The 16677-nt window shown below is 35.2% G+C and overlaps 1 protein-coding gene and 2 long non-coding RNA genes across 3 annotated transcripts; 2 read left to right on the plus strand and 1 right to left on the minus strand.

The window, feature by feature from the left end:
• Positions 1 to 431: 431 nt before the first annotated feature.
• Positions 432 to 1544, minus strand: LOC134265270 (uncharacterized). The gene is made up of 2 exons (XR_009991711.1): positions 984 to 1544; positions 432 to 862 (listed from the first exon to the last, which is right to left on the minus strand). It is a non-coding gene; the product is annotated as an uncharacterized LOC134265270 (long non-coding RNA).
• Positions 1545 to 6903: 5359 nt separating this feature from the next.
• On the plus strand, positions 6904 to 7682 carry LOC134265274 (uncharacterized). The gene is made up of 2 exons (XM_062747515.1): positions 6904 to 7074; positions 7324 to 7682. Exons 1-2 carry the CDS (start codon positions 6924 to 6926, stop codon positions 7680 to 7682), a joined length of 510 nt encoding a protein of 169 aa, XP_062603499.1. The 5' UTR covers positions 6904 to 6923.
• An 865-nt stretch (positions 7683 to 8547) lies between these two features.
• Positions 8548 to 11382, plus strand: LOC134265273 (uncharacterized). The gene is made up of 3 exons (XR_009991713.1): positions 8548 to 8656; positions 9877 to 10006; positions 11309 to 11382. It is a non-coding gene; the product is annotated as an uncharacterized LOC134265273 (long non-coding RNA).
• The last annotated feature ends 5295 nt before the right edge of the window (positions 11383 to 16677 follow it).

Genomic DNA, 16677 nt, shown 5'->3' on the forward strand with positions numbered 1-16677 from the left:
AGATCTCAACCCCCCTTTTCTGTTAGTTTGAATTCCATTTCTAATGCATCAAATTCTTTTGATATAATATATTTAGGCATAAAATGACTTATACCGGTAATAATTTTGATTTAATGGACCGGGCGAAATGACTGAAATCTGCAGAACACCATAATATACAGATAAAAGTAACACTCTCAAATATTTTTTATGCAAAAATAATTAAGTTTAAATATTTGAAAAAAATCCTTAAACGAGCAAAATTCAAATCACGACAAGGTCAAAAATATTATATGTATCTCACACAACTTTTCTGGCTGATTTTCTGACATGCCAAGAAATCTCGTCCGGTTTACGCACTGTGGAAGTCAATAAAAGTGTAATTGATGCAAATCACCCATATTCCCCAAACGCTAGCAAGACAATTAACGGCAGCAGATTTCGATTTTGGGGGGGGGGGGGATCATAGGTTTTCAGCTTTCTTAGTTAAAGAAAATAAACTTGATATATTCCACCATTTATTTCTATCAGTGATATTTTTACATTAAAATGAAAATATTAACATAGCCAATCAGGTTGCGTCACACGGGTAATTGTTTTGACTGTAAATTTCCATATAGAATAAAAAGTCTTTAAAAAAAATTGGTAGTTGTTTACTTGAAAAAATATCTAGCAGGAGGTGTTAAACATTACCTGTCACACTAGCTGACACACTCTCACACACAAAACGGTACCTACACGGCATTTTCTGACTTTTTCTATCTGTAAACAGGGCTACCCTCAAATCCACGTGTTTTCAATGTGTCTATAAACATTCCGAGTGTACCGCAGGAAGTAGCCTCCTATTCCCGGGAAAAAAATAGTTCCTGTCGAAAACCTTTATCTGTTCAAAAAGTACATAAAATTTAATAGGCACAGGTACCAAAGTTGTAAAAATGGCTTGGAAGAGAATAGAAAAACGTCTCAAAAGAAAGGAAAATCAATTTTTAAATGTATGGACCTACATTTGACTAAGTTCATTTTGATTGGTTAATTACCGGTGTGATACCTCTACCCATTTAGTACTCCTCTCCCCTCTTGTTTAACCAGGAAATGATGTCAACTTCCGGGAATCTGGTACCCCTTTTTCCCATAATTCGACGCGCGCTACTTCCAAAACTACCATGTTCATCGTACCCGACGTTAATTTATGCTCAGGAAAAAAAAAACTATATGGAATTACGTAAAAAATTGAAAGACAGCTTATTTCTACTGACGAATTAGTTTGCTATAATTAATAATTTTGTTTTTCTTTAACTTACTTTTTTTCTTACAGTATTTGATAAATATGACCCCCCCCCCAAAAAAAACAACAAAAAGAAAAGAAAAAAAAAGAAGGGGTACAAAGGCTTCCAAATAATTAGTTTTGTACCTATGTTTTAAACCCAGTAAAACTTAAGATCCCTCCCTCAAAACTGCTGACATTAATTGCCTCGCCAACATCTCTCTGGGGAGTTTCACAGATTAACGTTAATTCGGCTTTTACTGAGTTCGCTCTCCGGACAGACTGCTAAGGTTTTCTTGGCATGATCAGAAACCAGACGTTAAAAAGATGTGGCAAACAAACCACTTATTTGTATCTATGAATAGCGAAAAATGTATTACATAGACACAAAAAGTAGTTAAATGTGCCACTACTCTCATTTTTTAATCAAAAAAATCGCATCCAAACGACCAATGTTGAAACTGAAAGTATTTTCTTCTTTCATTTCCGTCATAACGTCACACATGCGCATTAACGGTATATAGAATATTACGAAGATTGAACCCGATTACTATTATGCTTGTGACTCATGAAAACGAATTCTTGGCTGTCTCTGCATTAAATATTCAACTTATAATTTAAACCATACTTATTAATGTTCTATTAACGATAGTTTTAAATATTTAAAGCAATTTTTGCACCCAAATCATAAAAGTGTAGATGTTAGAAAGGTTTTTCAAATAATCATTTTTCAGCAAATTTGGTATAAAAATGTGAAATTTTCTTGTTTGATGCCCGCTGCCCCACTTAATTTTTATGCCATATAAGGGAGGGACTATTGGAAAATAACGTGTTAATTTTAAAAAGAAATCTGTAGTTAGAATATCAAACAGCAATTTTATTTTTACTAGTAATGAACTTTATAATTTTTAGCTAAATATGTTTAATTCGCCCTAGAAAGTAATATTAGGTGGATCAGCAGATTAAAAAAACAATTAAACCGTTAAACAAGCATATTTTCTCTATAATTCATATGTTAAAAAAATTCTTTTGCTTTTAATTTTAGAAAGCTAGCATAAATATCTTAATTACTGCATTTCCGTAATTTCACGAGACTATGTCTATTTTTAGTAACAATCCTTTCAGAAGGAGGCCCGGTTGACCCCAAAATTTACACTGATCTGGAAAGGACAAATACTCAGTTAAGATTCTGAAAAGTTTCAACAAAATCTGTAGGTCCGTTATTTCTATAGCATGGTATGGATCTTTACCTTAAATACATGAGGCAAAAGGAGAAAAAAAATTGTTTCTTGCTTGACACCTCAACTTATTTGCCCTCGGGATATGGGTTTCGGGGCTTGGTTGTTGGTAGTGGCCGTCCTTGCTGAAAGTACCCCCCCCCCCCTCTCCCCGCTTCTTTTAACTGTTACATGTATGATTATGAATTTATAATGTCACACCAAAAGATGTTAAATTTTTAAAAGCACATTTTTTTTATTGTGAACTTTCCACAGGAATCCTAAAAGGCATGAAAATGAGCTGCAATTATAATATGATTATCAAGAATAGTTTTTTTTTTTATTTCAATATTGATGATTGAAAAGTTCGGTGATTAATAATTCATTGCTAATAAATTCTTGTGTTTTTTTTTCGGGGGGGGGGGGTTAAATTACTTATTGAACTCCCTCCTTTTCGGGGTTTAATTAGATTTTGAGCCTGCTATCAATATTACTGGTGGACCTGCTAGACTTTTCTCTAATTGTAACATGTACATTGTACTTTAAACTCCTTGGCCTTTAGCTAAAAAAATTTCCCACATCATTTTAACACGTAAAATTGTTAAATGAATCAGAATGGTGAAAACCTTTTTCTTAGGAGAGTTATATCTCTAGGTGGAACAAAACTAACATCTAATCAAAGGCAGGAAAATATAACAGTATTTCAATTCAGTATTTTAGTCGTGATTGGTATAAGCGAAGTCATGGGAAAGATTATGTCGAAAGTCATCTATACTCGTTGATGTGCAGGACTGTACTTATGCATACAGCTTTAGCTGGTCCCGCCCTGTATTTCTTTAATGTTTTTTTTTTCGTTAAGAAATCTGGTAAGGTATGTTAGTAAAAATAAAAGTTAGTTTATTACTCTAATGGAAATAACTTTCCTACAGGCCTGAAGATCGAGTCTATTAGTCACGCAAGTTTTTTTTTTTAGAAAGAGTAGCATGTCGGCGAATAAAAATAAAGTAGTGTACAACATAGATAAAGAAATGTTTGTAGAAGTATTGACAAACTTCATACCTTTATAGAATGAAATCAACAAAAACTGCACAAAAATACAATCGTGACAATTATACAATGAATTAATTATACAATTAATTCTTTTAATAGATTGCGTTAGCATGTACTACTTTAAAAGCCATTGTTCTTAAGGAAAACAAGATCATGCAAAATATTATAGACTTTTCTTTATCTAGAGCAATGGCCTTTGGAGAAAAAAAAATGGCTGAAAATTTTAAAGTTTGTTAAATATAATGTATGTGCATTTAGGACCCTACATTGTAATTTCATGCGAAAAGTGCAGGCGTTTACTACACGGGGATCTGCGTACATATTTAAACAAAAAAAAAAGGAAAGAAAAAAAAACGTTTTATGTGATGAATTACATTATAAACATTTATCTAATAAATGTCTTTGTAGTACGTTAGATTACAAATTTCACACAAAAACCCATCAGCAATATTAAATACAGTTTTGATTTCACATTGATCTATTAACGTCATTCTGATTTAATATAATAATTATACACAACGAGAATTAAGATCTATTCAATACCTATAGAAAATTATTTAATTTCTAAAGAGGATAGTTTTATTTTAAATCAGTAATGAAAATTGAAATAAAAATTCTAAATAGTTTGTTCTTTCATTGAACTTCTTAAATGAAGGTTATTTTATAAATATGTTTTCTTGTATAACTTAATTTATGGAATATACAATTTTTTAAATGATAAAAGAAACACGAATCATCATCTTAATTCAAAGGAATTTTCGGTCGGAGACTGTGTGTGTACATGCTCGACAACAGCCCATTGTTCCCTTTAGGTACAAAACCGTCTCAATTCACATAGAATATACAAAAAATACACAGTGACAGGTGTCTTCGCGGCACGTGTCTCCACCTGAAATGGCACGTGAGGATAGGTGTCCCTAATTACACAGGCCGACCATAGTGACTTTTTCAAAAGCTTTTTTTTTTTGGAAGGGGGAGGGGGGCTTCTCAAGGAAAAAATGAAAAGGAACCCACCCATCCCCAATAATAGAAATAATAATTTAATAAATTAAAAAAAAACAAAAAAAAAAAAAACAATATTCACTATTAATAGTAAAATACTAGTATGATAATACTCAACCCCAGCCAATTCGATGAATAATTCCTATCTGACCAGTTTATATTAATATATTAATTCATATTAAAACAAAATCTTTATCACTTTCTAAACTTGTATTTAAAAACTTGAAACACTAAAAATGTAATTTTGGCAAACCAACTGAAGTATTTTTTTCCTGACGGATTACCCCGGTATATAAGAAATGCCAACCTCTGGTATCTAACACAAATGCCTGGTAAGGTACCTTGATGTCTTGTGAATACATGTAATTATGTAAAAATAATTCTTCAATGTCAATTGCAAAATATTGGAAAAAAATTTAATTAATTTATTGAGGAACGTCCCACCTGTCCTTAATCAGTAATCGTAACTTGACATATTTCTTTATTTACTTTTTAATCGATCTTTTTAGTAAACCTTTTCTGTAAATAATTTCATTAAATGTACCCTTCCTTAGCTCTTCCATTTTTTCAAAGGAACATTCATCATAGACAGCTTCAAGAAAGTGGGATCGGAAATGATTGATTTCTACATAACTGCATGCACTTACTTTTTTTCTATTCCACTTCACGCATTCTATACGAGTTTACCAAAACTTATGTGATAAATCAAATTCAAAATTAAATAAAATCAAATAAAATTCAGTTAAATAAAATTAAATTAAAATTGAATTGCGTTCACAGTGCTGAAATATTAAATTAATCACACAGAAATACACATCTAGTTACTTTAACTGTTTGAAGTTAATTATTTTGATACAGCATGTAAACACTTTTGAAATATTTCTATAATTGGTAAAAATATGGTAACATAATTAAATATTTAACTTTTTGTAAAATAAAAGGTAGGTGGTTAGTATTGAGATATACTTTCAAAGTTTCCCTGCCTGGGAAACATGGGGAAAACTACACATTGGTGGCTTCCATGTCGGGAATCTGTATGGAAACCACTGAGGCATGTTTACATGGTTTCCTATCTTGGGAAACTTACGGGAAACCACAGGTTGGTTGTTTCCATATCGGGAATCTACATGGAAACCACCGGGGCATGTTTCCATGGTTTCCTATCTTGGGAAACTTACGGGAAACCACAGGTTGATTGTTTCCATGTCGGGAATCTATGTGGAAACCACCGGGGTATGTTTCCATGGTTTCCTATCTTGGGAAACTTACGGGAAACCACAGGTTGATTGTTTCCATGTCTGGAATCTATGTGGAAACTACTATGTGGTTTCCCTAAAATGGAAACTATATGGAAACTACTGATGTCACGATTCCCATATGTTTCCATCGGGTTTCCAAATTTGGGAAACCTGGCTTTTCATCCTGTGTAAAAGATGCGTATCCATTGCCCCGAATCAATGATTCGCCAAGTTCGCCTGGGAGGTGCTTCTTGGTTTTGCACTTTGGACTTACACTCAGGTTATTGGCAAGTGGAAATGGAAGAAGCCGATAAACCAAAAACCGCCTTTGTGATAAGAAGTGGGTTGTTTCATTTTACTGTCATGCCGTTTGGACTGTGTAACAGTCCAGCCACTTTTGAAAGGCTAATGGAAACTGTCCTCGCTGGCTTAAACTTCAAAATCTGTTTAGAATACATCGACGATATAATAGTTTTCGGAAGTACATTTGAAGAAACGCTTAAAAACCTGGAGCAGGTATTTGATAAATTGCAAAATGATGGACTGAAGGTAAAGGCTTCAAAATGCACTTTGTTCAAAAAGGAGTATTGTTTCTTGGATACAGAGTTTCAGGTGAGGGAGTGCATACTGATCCTCAGAAAGTAACTGCTGTTATGAAATGGCCAATACCAATTGATGCCAGTGAAGTTCGTTCATTCGTAGGGTTATGCGGCTACTATCGAAGATTTATTGCTGGATTCTCTTCAATAGCTAAACCTTTGTTCAGGTTGACTGAGAAGGGAAGAGAGTTTAAATGGACCTCAGATGCCCAAGAAGCCTTTGAAAAGCTCAAGAAGTGCTTTGTAAATGCTCCTGTACTAGCACATCCGGATTTTCCCCTGCCTTTTATTCTTGATACTGATGCTAGTCAGCTAGGATTAGGTGCAGTGCTTTAACAAAATATTGAAGGTCAGGTCAGAGTAATAGACATATTTATTAATGTTAAGCAAACACGTGTTTGTGTTTGTTTATTCTTGTCATATATTGGCTGTTAGAATGGTCACCTAGTCAGGTGACATAAATATTCATAGCACGGGCTATTACTGACCGTGAAAGAAATTCTGTATAGGGAAAGCCATTCGAAGGCTCTATTTCGTGCAGTCAACACGTTTTCGTCATTCATCATATTCTGTCATGGGCGATTCTGGAGACGAAATTTTGCTAGAGACTAATGATAATAAGAAAGTTACAAAGGAAACTACTGGTAGTAATCCTCCGTTGGATATTTCGGACGTGGTGAAGCTTGTTACAGGAGTTTTGCAGTCACAGTTTCAAAACCTTTCAGGTCAGCTTAAAGCAGAACAGTCGGAGTCCATTGCTAAGAAACTTAAAGAAAACTCTACTCTTAAGATTAAATCTGAAGGGAATCGCGCTCAGTACGATTTTAATGCTGAAATTCTTGAGGGTCTAGAAAAACTAGAGATAAGAGCTCTCGAAAATAAAGACAGTGAATCAGTGTTAATAATAGGCGAATTGCGGAAAAAACTGAAAACGCGCCAGAAATACATTCGTATTGCCGATTCATCTCCTGCAGGGTGGAAGACAGTAAACGAGTATCAGTCCAGAGAAATTGCCGACAACTCTGACGATGAGAAGAAAATTAGAAGCGCTGAAAACCGAGCCCTTAGGCAGCAAAGGCAAACCCAGAACAAGCGTTTCCACCCGTATGGCTCCTACAGAGCTTCTACAGCGTCAGCAGCGGCAGGCTCGGCAGCCCAGCTTACTTCTGGTTCTTCCTTTACTGCTACATCTCAGCCATATACATATCAGCAGCAGCCCTTTCGTGGCAAACTCACAAGGCGTCAACCACAGCCCAGCGACATATGCTTCAACTGTTTTTCCACTGGACACTGGAAAACCAACTGCCCCAAAAACAAGTCACAAAGTCAATGATAAGTATACAGGTTATACAAGCTATTCTACTCTTGCTGGCCAGGTGAAATGCCTTCAGAAAAATAATTCAAAACAAATGTCATTGATAAAGTACAATTTGAAAAGAAATGTTAGTAAATGGAGAGAAATTGGCACAAATCCTTTTATTTTAAAAGTTATTGAATCTGGATATGAAATTCCTTTCGTTTCAAATCCTCCTTCTATGTGTTTTCAAAATAACAAGTCTGCTATTAACAATTTTGAATTTGTTACTTCAGAAATTTCAGATTTGATGGAAAACAAACGTATTTTAGAAGTTCCTTTTCAGCCATTTGTGTGTAGTCCACTGAGTGTCGCCGAAAACAAAAATAAAAAGAGATTGATCCTTGATCTAAGTAGGCTAAATAAATATGTCAAGTATGATAAAATAAAATTTGAAGACTGGAAGACGGCATTAGATTATTTTGAAAAGGGTTTTTACTGTATTAAATTTGATCTGAAATCAGGATATCATCACATAGATATAGCTGAGAATTATCAAACTTATTTAGGATTCCAGTGGGAAAACAAGTATTACTGCTATACGGTTCTCCCTTTTGGTCTATCGTCAGCTCCATTCATTTTTACTAAATGCTTAAGACCCATCGTGAAATACTTGAGAAAAAATGGCATTATGATTGTATTATATTTAGATGATGGTTTGGCGTTCGCTTGTACTGAGGACCAATGTCTTTTAGATTCTCAATTTATTCAGAAAACGTTGTCAGAAGTTGATCTGGTGGTTAATGTTGAGAAATCACATTTTATACCAACACAAGTCATTGAATGGTTAGGTTTAACATGGAATTCAAATCTATTCTCTATTTCAGTTCCAGACAGACGAATCGATGATGCTATCTGTTGTCTACAGAAAACTATCACTCATTTTCCCGATGTAACAGCGAGGGAACTTGCAAGAGTAGTGGGGAAGATCATTTCTATGACTCCAGTAATGGGTAACATTTGCAATATTATGACAAGGTTTTCTTCTATGGAAATTGCTTTGAAAGAATCATGGGATTCTAAGCTATTTTTCAAGCATAAAGATCAAGTGTTTGAAGAACTAAAATTTTGGGTAGAATGTATGCGTTGTGACAGTACAAGATTTTTACATTCTGTTAAAAGAAAAAACGTAATCATTTATTCAGATGCAAGTAATTCAGCATCTAGTGCATATACTGTTGAAGTTAATTCTAAGGTGTTCCATTTGATGTGGAAAGAACATGAGAAAACTATGAGTTCTACATGGAGAGAGTTGAAGGCCATAGAATTGGCGCTGGCTTCTTTTAAGAAAGAACTACAAAATATGACAGTAAAGTGGTTTACAGATAATCAAAGTTGTGCGAAAATAGTACACTCTGGTAGCATGAAGCATCACTTACAAGTTTTAGCATATAATATTTTCAAAATGTGTGCCGAAAACAAAATTTCCCTCGATGTTCAATGGGTTCCGAGATCAGAAAATGAAAAGGCAGATTTTTTCAGTAAAATTATTGATCACGATGATTGGGAAGTTACTAATGAATTTTTTGAGTTTATTAGTTCTATGTTTGGTCCTTTCTCTGTAGATAGATTCGCAAACTATAACAATCGTAAACTTGTTAGATACAACTCAAAATTTTGGAATCCTGAGTCAGAGGCTGTAGATTGTTTTACACAGAATTGGGTGGGCGAAAACAACTGGCTAGTTCCTCCCATTCATTTGATAGTTTCTACTATAAAACATTTATTAGATTGCAAAGCATATGGTATTTTGATTGTACCTAACTGGCCCTCAGCTGTTTTTTGGCCAATGTTATTCGATTTAGAACTGTCTTATAAGGCGTATGTGAAAGATGTGTTACTGTTTAAAGATACAAGTGAGATAATCAGTCAAGGTCAGAACAAGAACTGTCTATTTGGTTCTATATATTTTGGCTCTGGAATACTTGTGGTACGTTTAGACGCTACAAATTAGTAGTTTATGATGGTGTATTGCAGATGGTTTAGGCCCTGGTACACTTTAAACAAAGATTTTTGCCGAGCTGGGCAAATGTATAGATGATGTATTGCAGATGACAAGTGGTCCTGGTACATCAGAGAGGGTGTATTGCAGATGATGAAGGTCCTGATACACCATATAATATGTTAAAGTTAGAAGATGCTAATTTTTTGCTTTAATAAACACATTTTTCAGATATATTTAAAGTGGACAGATGGACGGGAATTAATTGTGGATTACAGGATCATCGTCTAGCGGAACTTGCTTCTGAACTACCCAGATATTGTGTAACATCTAAGGCCGAAAATACAGCAAAACAGTACAGGTACGCTTTTAATACCTTTTGTAAGTGTTGTAGCAGCTTTAACCCTGGGATTCAATCACTTCCTGCTTCGGAAAACAACGTTGCACTATATATTATACATTTAGCAAAACAATGTAAATCGTCTGGCACAATACATTCAGCTATACATGCCATCAGTTGGGCACATAGCCTAGCAGGTTATATACATCCTTGTGACTCAGCTTTGGTAAAAACTGTTAAGGAAGGGGGAGTTAGAGAGACATCAAAACCAGTGATTAAAAAAGAGCCTATAACGCCTGAACATTTGAAAACTCTGGTTTCTACATTTGGAGAGGATGGAAATTTATACAATTTAAGAACATTGTGTATGTGCCTATTAGGTTTTGCAGGATTTTTGAGATTTTCAGAAATAGTTAACATTCGTTACTCAGATATCTGTATACAGACTAATTGTGTAGAAATTAACATTGTTAAAAGTAAAACAGATGTTTATAAAACTGGTCATAAAGTTTGTATTGCTAGAACATTTTGTGATACCTGTCCTGTAAATATGTTGGAAAAGTTTTTAAAATTGTCAAACGCTGACATGCATTCTCCTCTGTTCTTGTTTAGATCTCTGTCATTTTGTAAAAAATCCCAAACTTATAAACTGAGATCGGATAATCGTCCAATTTCTTATACAAGAGCAAGAGAAATCATATTGGATTCACTTGAAAAGATTGGTTTAGACAAGTGTAAATTTGGTGTCCATAGTCTGAGATCAGGTGGCGCTACCTCCGCAGCCGCCGCAGGTGTTAGCGACAGACTGTTTAAAAAGCATGGGCGGTGGAGGTCGGAAAATTCTAAAGATGGTTATGTTAAAGAAAACCAAATTGAAAAACTTTCAGTTACTAAGAATTTGGGCATTTAGGATATTCGTTTCAGTTCTAATCTTCTTTATCTTCGAAATAATTAAACTGCACTTTCAGAGCGCTTCATATCCTACTAGTATTTCACGAGTTTGTGTTTATTTCATAAATGTTTTATGTTCGTTTGAGTGAAACGAATAAGAACATAAACATATTTATTAATGTTACGCAAACACGTGTTTGTGTTTGTTTATTCTTGTCATCTATTGGCTGTTAGAATGGTCACCTAGTCAGGTGACATAAATATTCATAGCACGGGCTATTACTGACCGTGAAAGAAATTCTGTATAGGGAAAGCCATTCGAAGGTTCTATTTCGTGCAGTCTTATTAGTCCCACCCACCCGCCCATTGCTTAGTTTTGAATGTTATATTAGATTTATACCTTGTTGAAAATATTTATTTTCTATTTTGTAGAATTCGGACATTGATGAGGACAAAGAGATATTATATGTATTGTGTGAATTAATTAAACTGCACTTTCAGAGCGCTTCATATCCTACTAGTATTTCACGAGTTTGTGTTTATTTCATAAATGTTTTATGTTCGTTTGAGTGAAACGAATAAGAACATAACTTACGCTAGTCAGACATAATTATCTAAGAGTGAACGCAAGTATTGTGTTACAAGAAAAGAGCTCTTAGCTGTTGTTTTTCCTTGCCAACATTTTCGCCATTATCTTTACGGCCACAAAACAATTGTGCGAACAGATCATAGTGTTTTAAAACGGCTTATGAATTTCAAAGATCCATAAGGGCAACTAGCTAGATGGATTGAGTTTTTGGGAACATACGATCTTGAAATACACCACAGACCAGGGCGAAGCACGGAAATGCAGAAAGCCTCAGTAGATATCCATGTCGACAATGTGGATTAGAAGAAAGTGTGCAGGGCAGAGCATAAGATAAGGACATTATACAAGCTGTAGCTGCAGACCGGAGGCCTACTAATTCAACATCCGTGAGAGACATCCAGAAACACGATTCAGATCTTTTGAAGGTTAGGGAGTGGGTAGAAAAGGGCCAGCGTCCAGATTACGCTGAGATAAAACATGAAAGCAATCTAATTAAGTCATTGTAGTCACAGTGGAAGTCTTTAGAAATTAAGGAGAATTTACTTTCTAGAAAATGGGTAGGCGATAGGAAAATTTATAAGCAGGTGTTGATCCCATTATCAGAAAGAAGAGAAATCCTTAAGCAGTGTCACGATGTACGTACATCCGGACACCTTGGTGTTGCAAAAACTTATGTCGTAGTGATCTCTGACTACTTCACTAACTGGACAGAAGCTTACCCTCTGAAGAACATGGAAGCACAGACAGTGGCTGAAGTTTTAGTGGAACAATTCATAACCAGGTTCGGTGTGCCACAGATTATTATAATACTTCGTGATCAAGACAGACAATATGAAAGCAGCTTTTCAATGAGGTTTGCAATCTACTTGGTATACGGAAGACCCGAAACACAGCGCACCATCCCAAGTCCGATGGAATGGTGGAAAGATTCAATAAAACATTGGCTACCATGCTTAGCGCATACATGTACGTGTCTGAACACCAAACTGACTGGGACAAAAACTTACCTTATACCGGCCCTCTTTGCACGAAAGTACAGGCTATAGTCCAAACATGCTCATGTTATGGAGGGAGGTAGCAACACCTCTAGATATAATGTACGAGTTACCCAGTGATATGAAAGCGACTTATTTACATGATTATGTTTGGAAACTTCGTGAGAGTTTGGAAGAGGCATATAGATACACTAGTCTCGTTTACCCCGGGCTCTCGCTCTCGAGACTTTGCCCGAGCGAGAGTCTGGTCTGATTCCTATTTAATTTTTGTAACCAGTAGAGGTCGCTAAACCGGCTAACAAGATGGCGACTCCCATGAAAATACATGTGAGAATTTACTTTTTAAACAAAGATATGTGCGTTTTTTTGTGCCTTGTAAAGCAGACAAAGGTATTTCATTATAAAACCAGATAAAAGTAAAGGCGCAGCCTCTGAATTTTTAAAGAATACAGATCTTATCATCGAAGAGAATGTATCAGCCAATGAAAATCCATACCAATTTCTCGGTAAGCCTCGATTTGAAATTACAAAAATTAAATAGGAATCAGACCAGACTCTCGCTCGGGCAAAGTCGCGAGAGCGAGAGTCTGGGGTAAACGAGACTAATAGATACACTCGCCAAATAAGTAAACAATCAATGTTGAGGCAAAAGAAGTACCATGATCAGAATGTTGTAGAGAAAAGTTTCAGCGTTGGTGATAAGGTTTTAGTATTCTTTCCACAAAGAAGCTTGGGGAGGTCAGCAAAACTTATGAGTTTCTGGTACGGGCCATATACAATAATAGAGAAACACACTGATGTTACAAACAAAATCAGCAAAGATGACACTGCAAATACCCTCATTGTACATTTAGATAGGTTGAGACATTATGGGACTCAGGTCCTTTATAATGAAGTGAATGATACTGACCAACAACAAACATTAGAAATGGCAAACAACTGTGATGAACCACAGCTAGATTTAATGGGGAACTTAGAACTAAATGAGTTAGAATTAGCGTACTCCAAGCGCAGGCAATGCAAAAGGCCTACATGGCACTCAGATTATGAATTCAATTATGTAGTATAAAATTAATATGCTAAGTTATTGAACACAAGTTATTTTATTTTTTTTAGATCCAGAAAGATCAACATGCCGATGACAAAAAAATTCACCCCGGAAACCGGGATTTTTGTGTTCAATTTGTTTACTTCGTCTTCCTTCTCAGGACGAGTGGTGTAACCATTTTTTCTCTTGTGGCATGACTGACATCAAGAAAAGGAAGTCTGAGTGCGAGTTGTGTGAGCAAGCTTTCGGTAAGAAAACTGTGCTTACCAGTCACATGAGTAGAGTCCACTCCAGGAAAGAGCCAGACGAAACCGATAAGGCCGATCTAGTGGAAAAATCTCCGAGAGAGTCCCCTGAACGTGCCGTAGAGGAATGGGACGAGGATCCAGGAGACCTTATTTTTCAGCTGACATATTTAGAAATTGGAAGGACTCATAGAAAGAGGACTGCTCCCTGTCTACCAGGAGTAAAAAGACGACCCGTGGAAACAATCACTATGGAGTCGCATGAGGTTGAAACGGAACCAAGGAGCAACATGGGAGTTATTCAAGAGGTCTCCTCTGAAATTCAGCACTGTCCTTGTTGCAAAGTAAAATGTGGAACAGCTGACGTCGCCACACAGATAGAGATTAAGAGTCATCAGAAAACAATACGTGTTCTGAAAATGTATCAGAAGAATGGTGAATTAGTAGAGAGACTAAAAGAAGACATTTGATTTTACTGAACAATATTAGAGATGTGGGACTGTCTGAAATTGTACATAATTTTGTGGTATGAGTAAAAAAAAAAGTTTGATAGGTTTTTTTTTTATAATAACCATGTTCCCTGAGTTCCAAATAGTTTCAGGATAAAAAAATTGATAATTTAAATAAATTAAAAAAAAAATTCTTTATGTGCATCAAATCACATGCGAGACGCGTGATATCAGAGGCGTGGGTAATGTAATGGTTAAGGGGCGTTTAAATAAACGCAGAGAAGACCTTAAATAATGAATAATGGAATGACCTCACTACCCTTGGAATAGACCAGTCCAAGGGTATATAAAGCGATGCTTTAGGGAAATCAGGCATTCAGAAAGTTATGCCTGAAATAAGAGGACTGAAAGGGAAAGTCATTAGAAGAAGTAAAGGGTAAGAATAGAATAAGCACCAGTGGCAGGTAATCTAAAGAATTGAAGTTCTGGGTGCAGTGAATCTGCAAAAGATTGAGACACCCAGTTCTTTCCTATCCAAAGGAACCTAGGGTAGAAACACGGTGCAAAAGCCATACCCAGTCAACGTCTCTAGATAACAAAAATTTTAATAAATTGTGATTTTCCCACAGATAGAGCGGCCGTACAATTATTAGTCCAATCATTAACTCAGAGTAAGAGAAAAAGCTATATACTGTACATATATCCCTTGTTGAACCCAATCATGCACGTTGCAGTCTGATTTCAATATAACTTGGCACACAAGTAGACTACACTAAGATACATAATTCTGTATGTCGGTTTTTGATTTTGATGGAAGGTGTTGCCGTGGTTACTAAGAATAGAAATTTCTGTGCAATACTTTGAGAATGCTACTCCTCCTACAATTTTAGTCTGATTTCAGTATAACTTGGCACACTACGATTACACTAAGATACATAATTTTGTGTATCGGTTTTTGATTTCGATGAACAGTGTTGCCGTGGTTACTAAAAATAGAAATTTCTGTGAAATACTTTGAAAATGCTACTCCTCCTACAGTTTTGGTCTGATTTCAATATAACTTGGCACACAAGTAGACTACACTTAGATACATAATTCTATATATCGGACTTTGATTTCGATGAACGTTGTTGCCGTGATTACTAAAAATAGAAATTTTTGTAAAATATTTTTAAAATGCTACTCCTCTTATAGTTTTGGTCTATTTCAATATAACTTGGCACACACGTAGATTACATTAAGATACATAATTCTGTGTATCGGTTTTTGATTTCGATGAACGTTGTTGCCATGGTTACTAGGAATAGAAAGTTCTGTGAAATACTTTAAAATTACTACTCCTCCTACAATTTTTGTCTGATTTCAATATAACTTAGCACACAAGTAGACTACACTTAGATACATAATTCAGTATATCGGTTTTTGATTTCGATGAACGATGTTGCTTTGGTTACTAAAAATAAAAATTTATGTGAAGTACTTTCAAAATGGTACTCCTCCTAGTTTTAATCTGGTTGTAATATAATTTGGCATGCAATTAGACTACACTGAGACACATAATTATCAGTTTTATGTTTTTGATTTTGATGATTGATGTTGCCATGGTAACTGAAATTGAAAATTCTGTAAAATTTCATTAAAGGCTTGTCATAAAAAGTGACTTAATCAACGATCATTATTCTGTTCATTGCTTTTGTAAAGTTATATTAGTCCCAACTGCTACTGAGACTTCTGGTTGATATATGTTTCAGTAAATGGTAGCATCAAAATGGAAAACAGAAATAGGTTGTGACTTGTTTCCAATTAATTTAATTTGTTTTATTAATTGTCAGTTTTTCTTTTCCCATCCAGTAAATGTTCCAAAAAAAGGCCAAAATTGCTTTTAAATTTCTTCGTGCTCTGTGCATGCAGGTGACATATACTTCCTTTTTATCACAATCAATCACTTTGCCGGGATAGGGTTAGCTCTAGTAATTAACAAACACAAACTTAAAAAACTATATCTGATGGTAATGCATCATTTGGATCAAACTCGAGAAAAATTGCTGTATCTGATCTATCCTGTATTTCATCTGTTTCAGTTGATTTTGATTCCTCATTTGCCAAGTCTCCTTTTCTTTGATCGTTAGCACTTTCTATGTGACTATGTTCATCATCTTTCTCACTCATATTGCCATCAACACAATCCTTTTCAATGCTCTTTGACCAGTCCAGTTCACTTTGTTCTGTTTTTAGCTCACCTGAGCCGACGGCTCAAGTGAGCTTTTCTGATCAAAATTTGTCCGTTGTCTGTTGTCGTCGTTGCAAACTTTTCGTATCTTTATCTTATTCTCAAGAACCACTGGGCCAATTTCAACCAAACTTGGCACAAAGTATTCTTAGGTGAAGGGAATTCAAGTTTGTTCAAATGAAGGGCCACGCCCTTTTCCAAGGAGAGATAATTATGAATTAGTGAAAAATTAATGGCATTTAAAA

This window comes from Saccostrea cucullata, unplaced genomic scaffold, assembly GCF_032062105.1.
Source record: "Saccostrea cucullata isolate Sc308-1 unplaced genomic scaffold, CSIRO_AGI_Scuc_v1 ctg1200, whole genome shotgun sequence".
In the NCBI taxonomy this organism is placed as follows: Eukaryota; Metazoa; Mollusca; class Bivalvia; order Ostreida; family Ostreidae; genus Saccostrea; species Saccostrea cuccullata.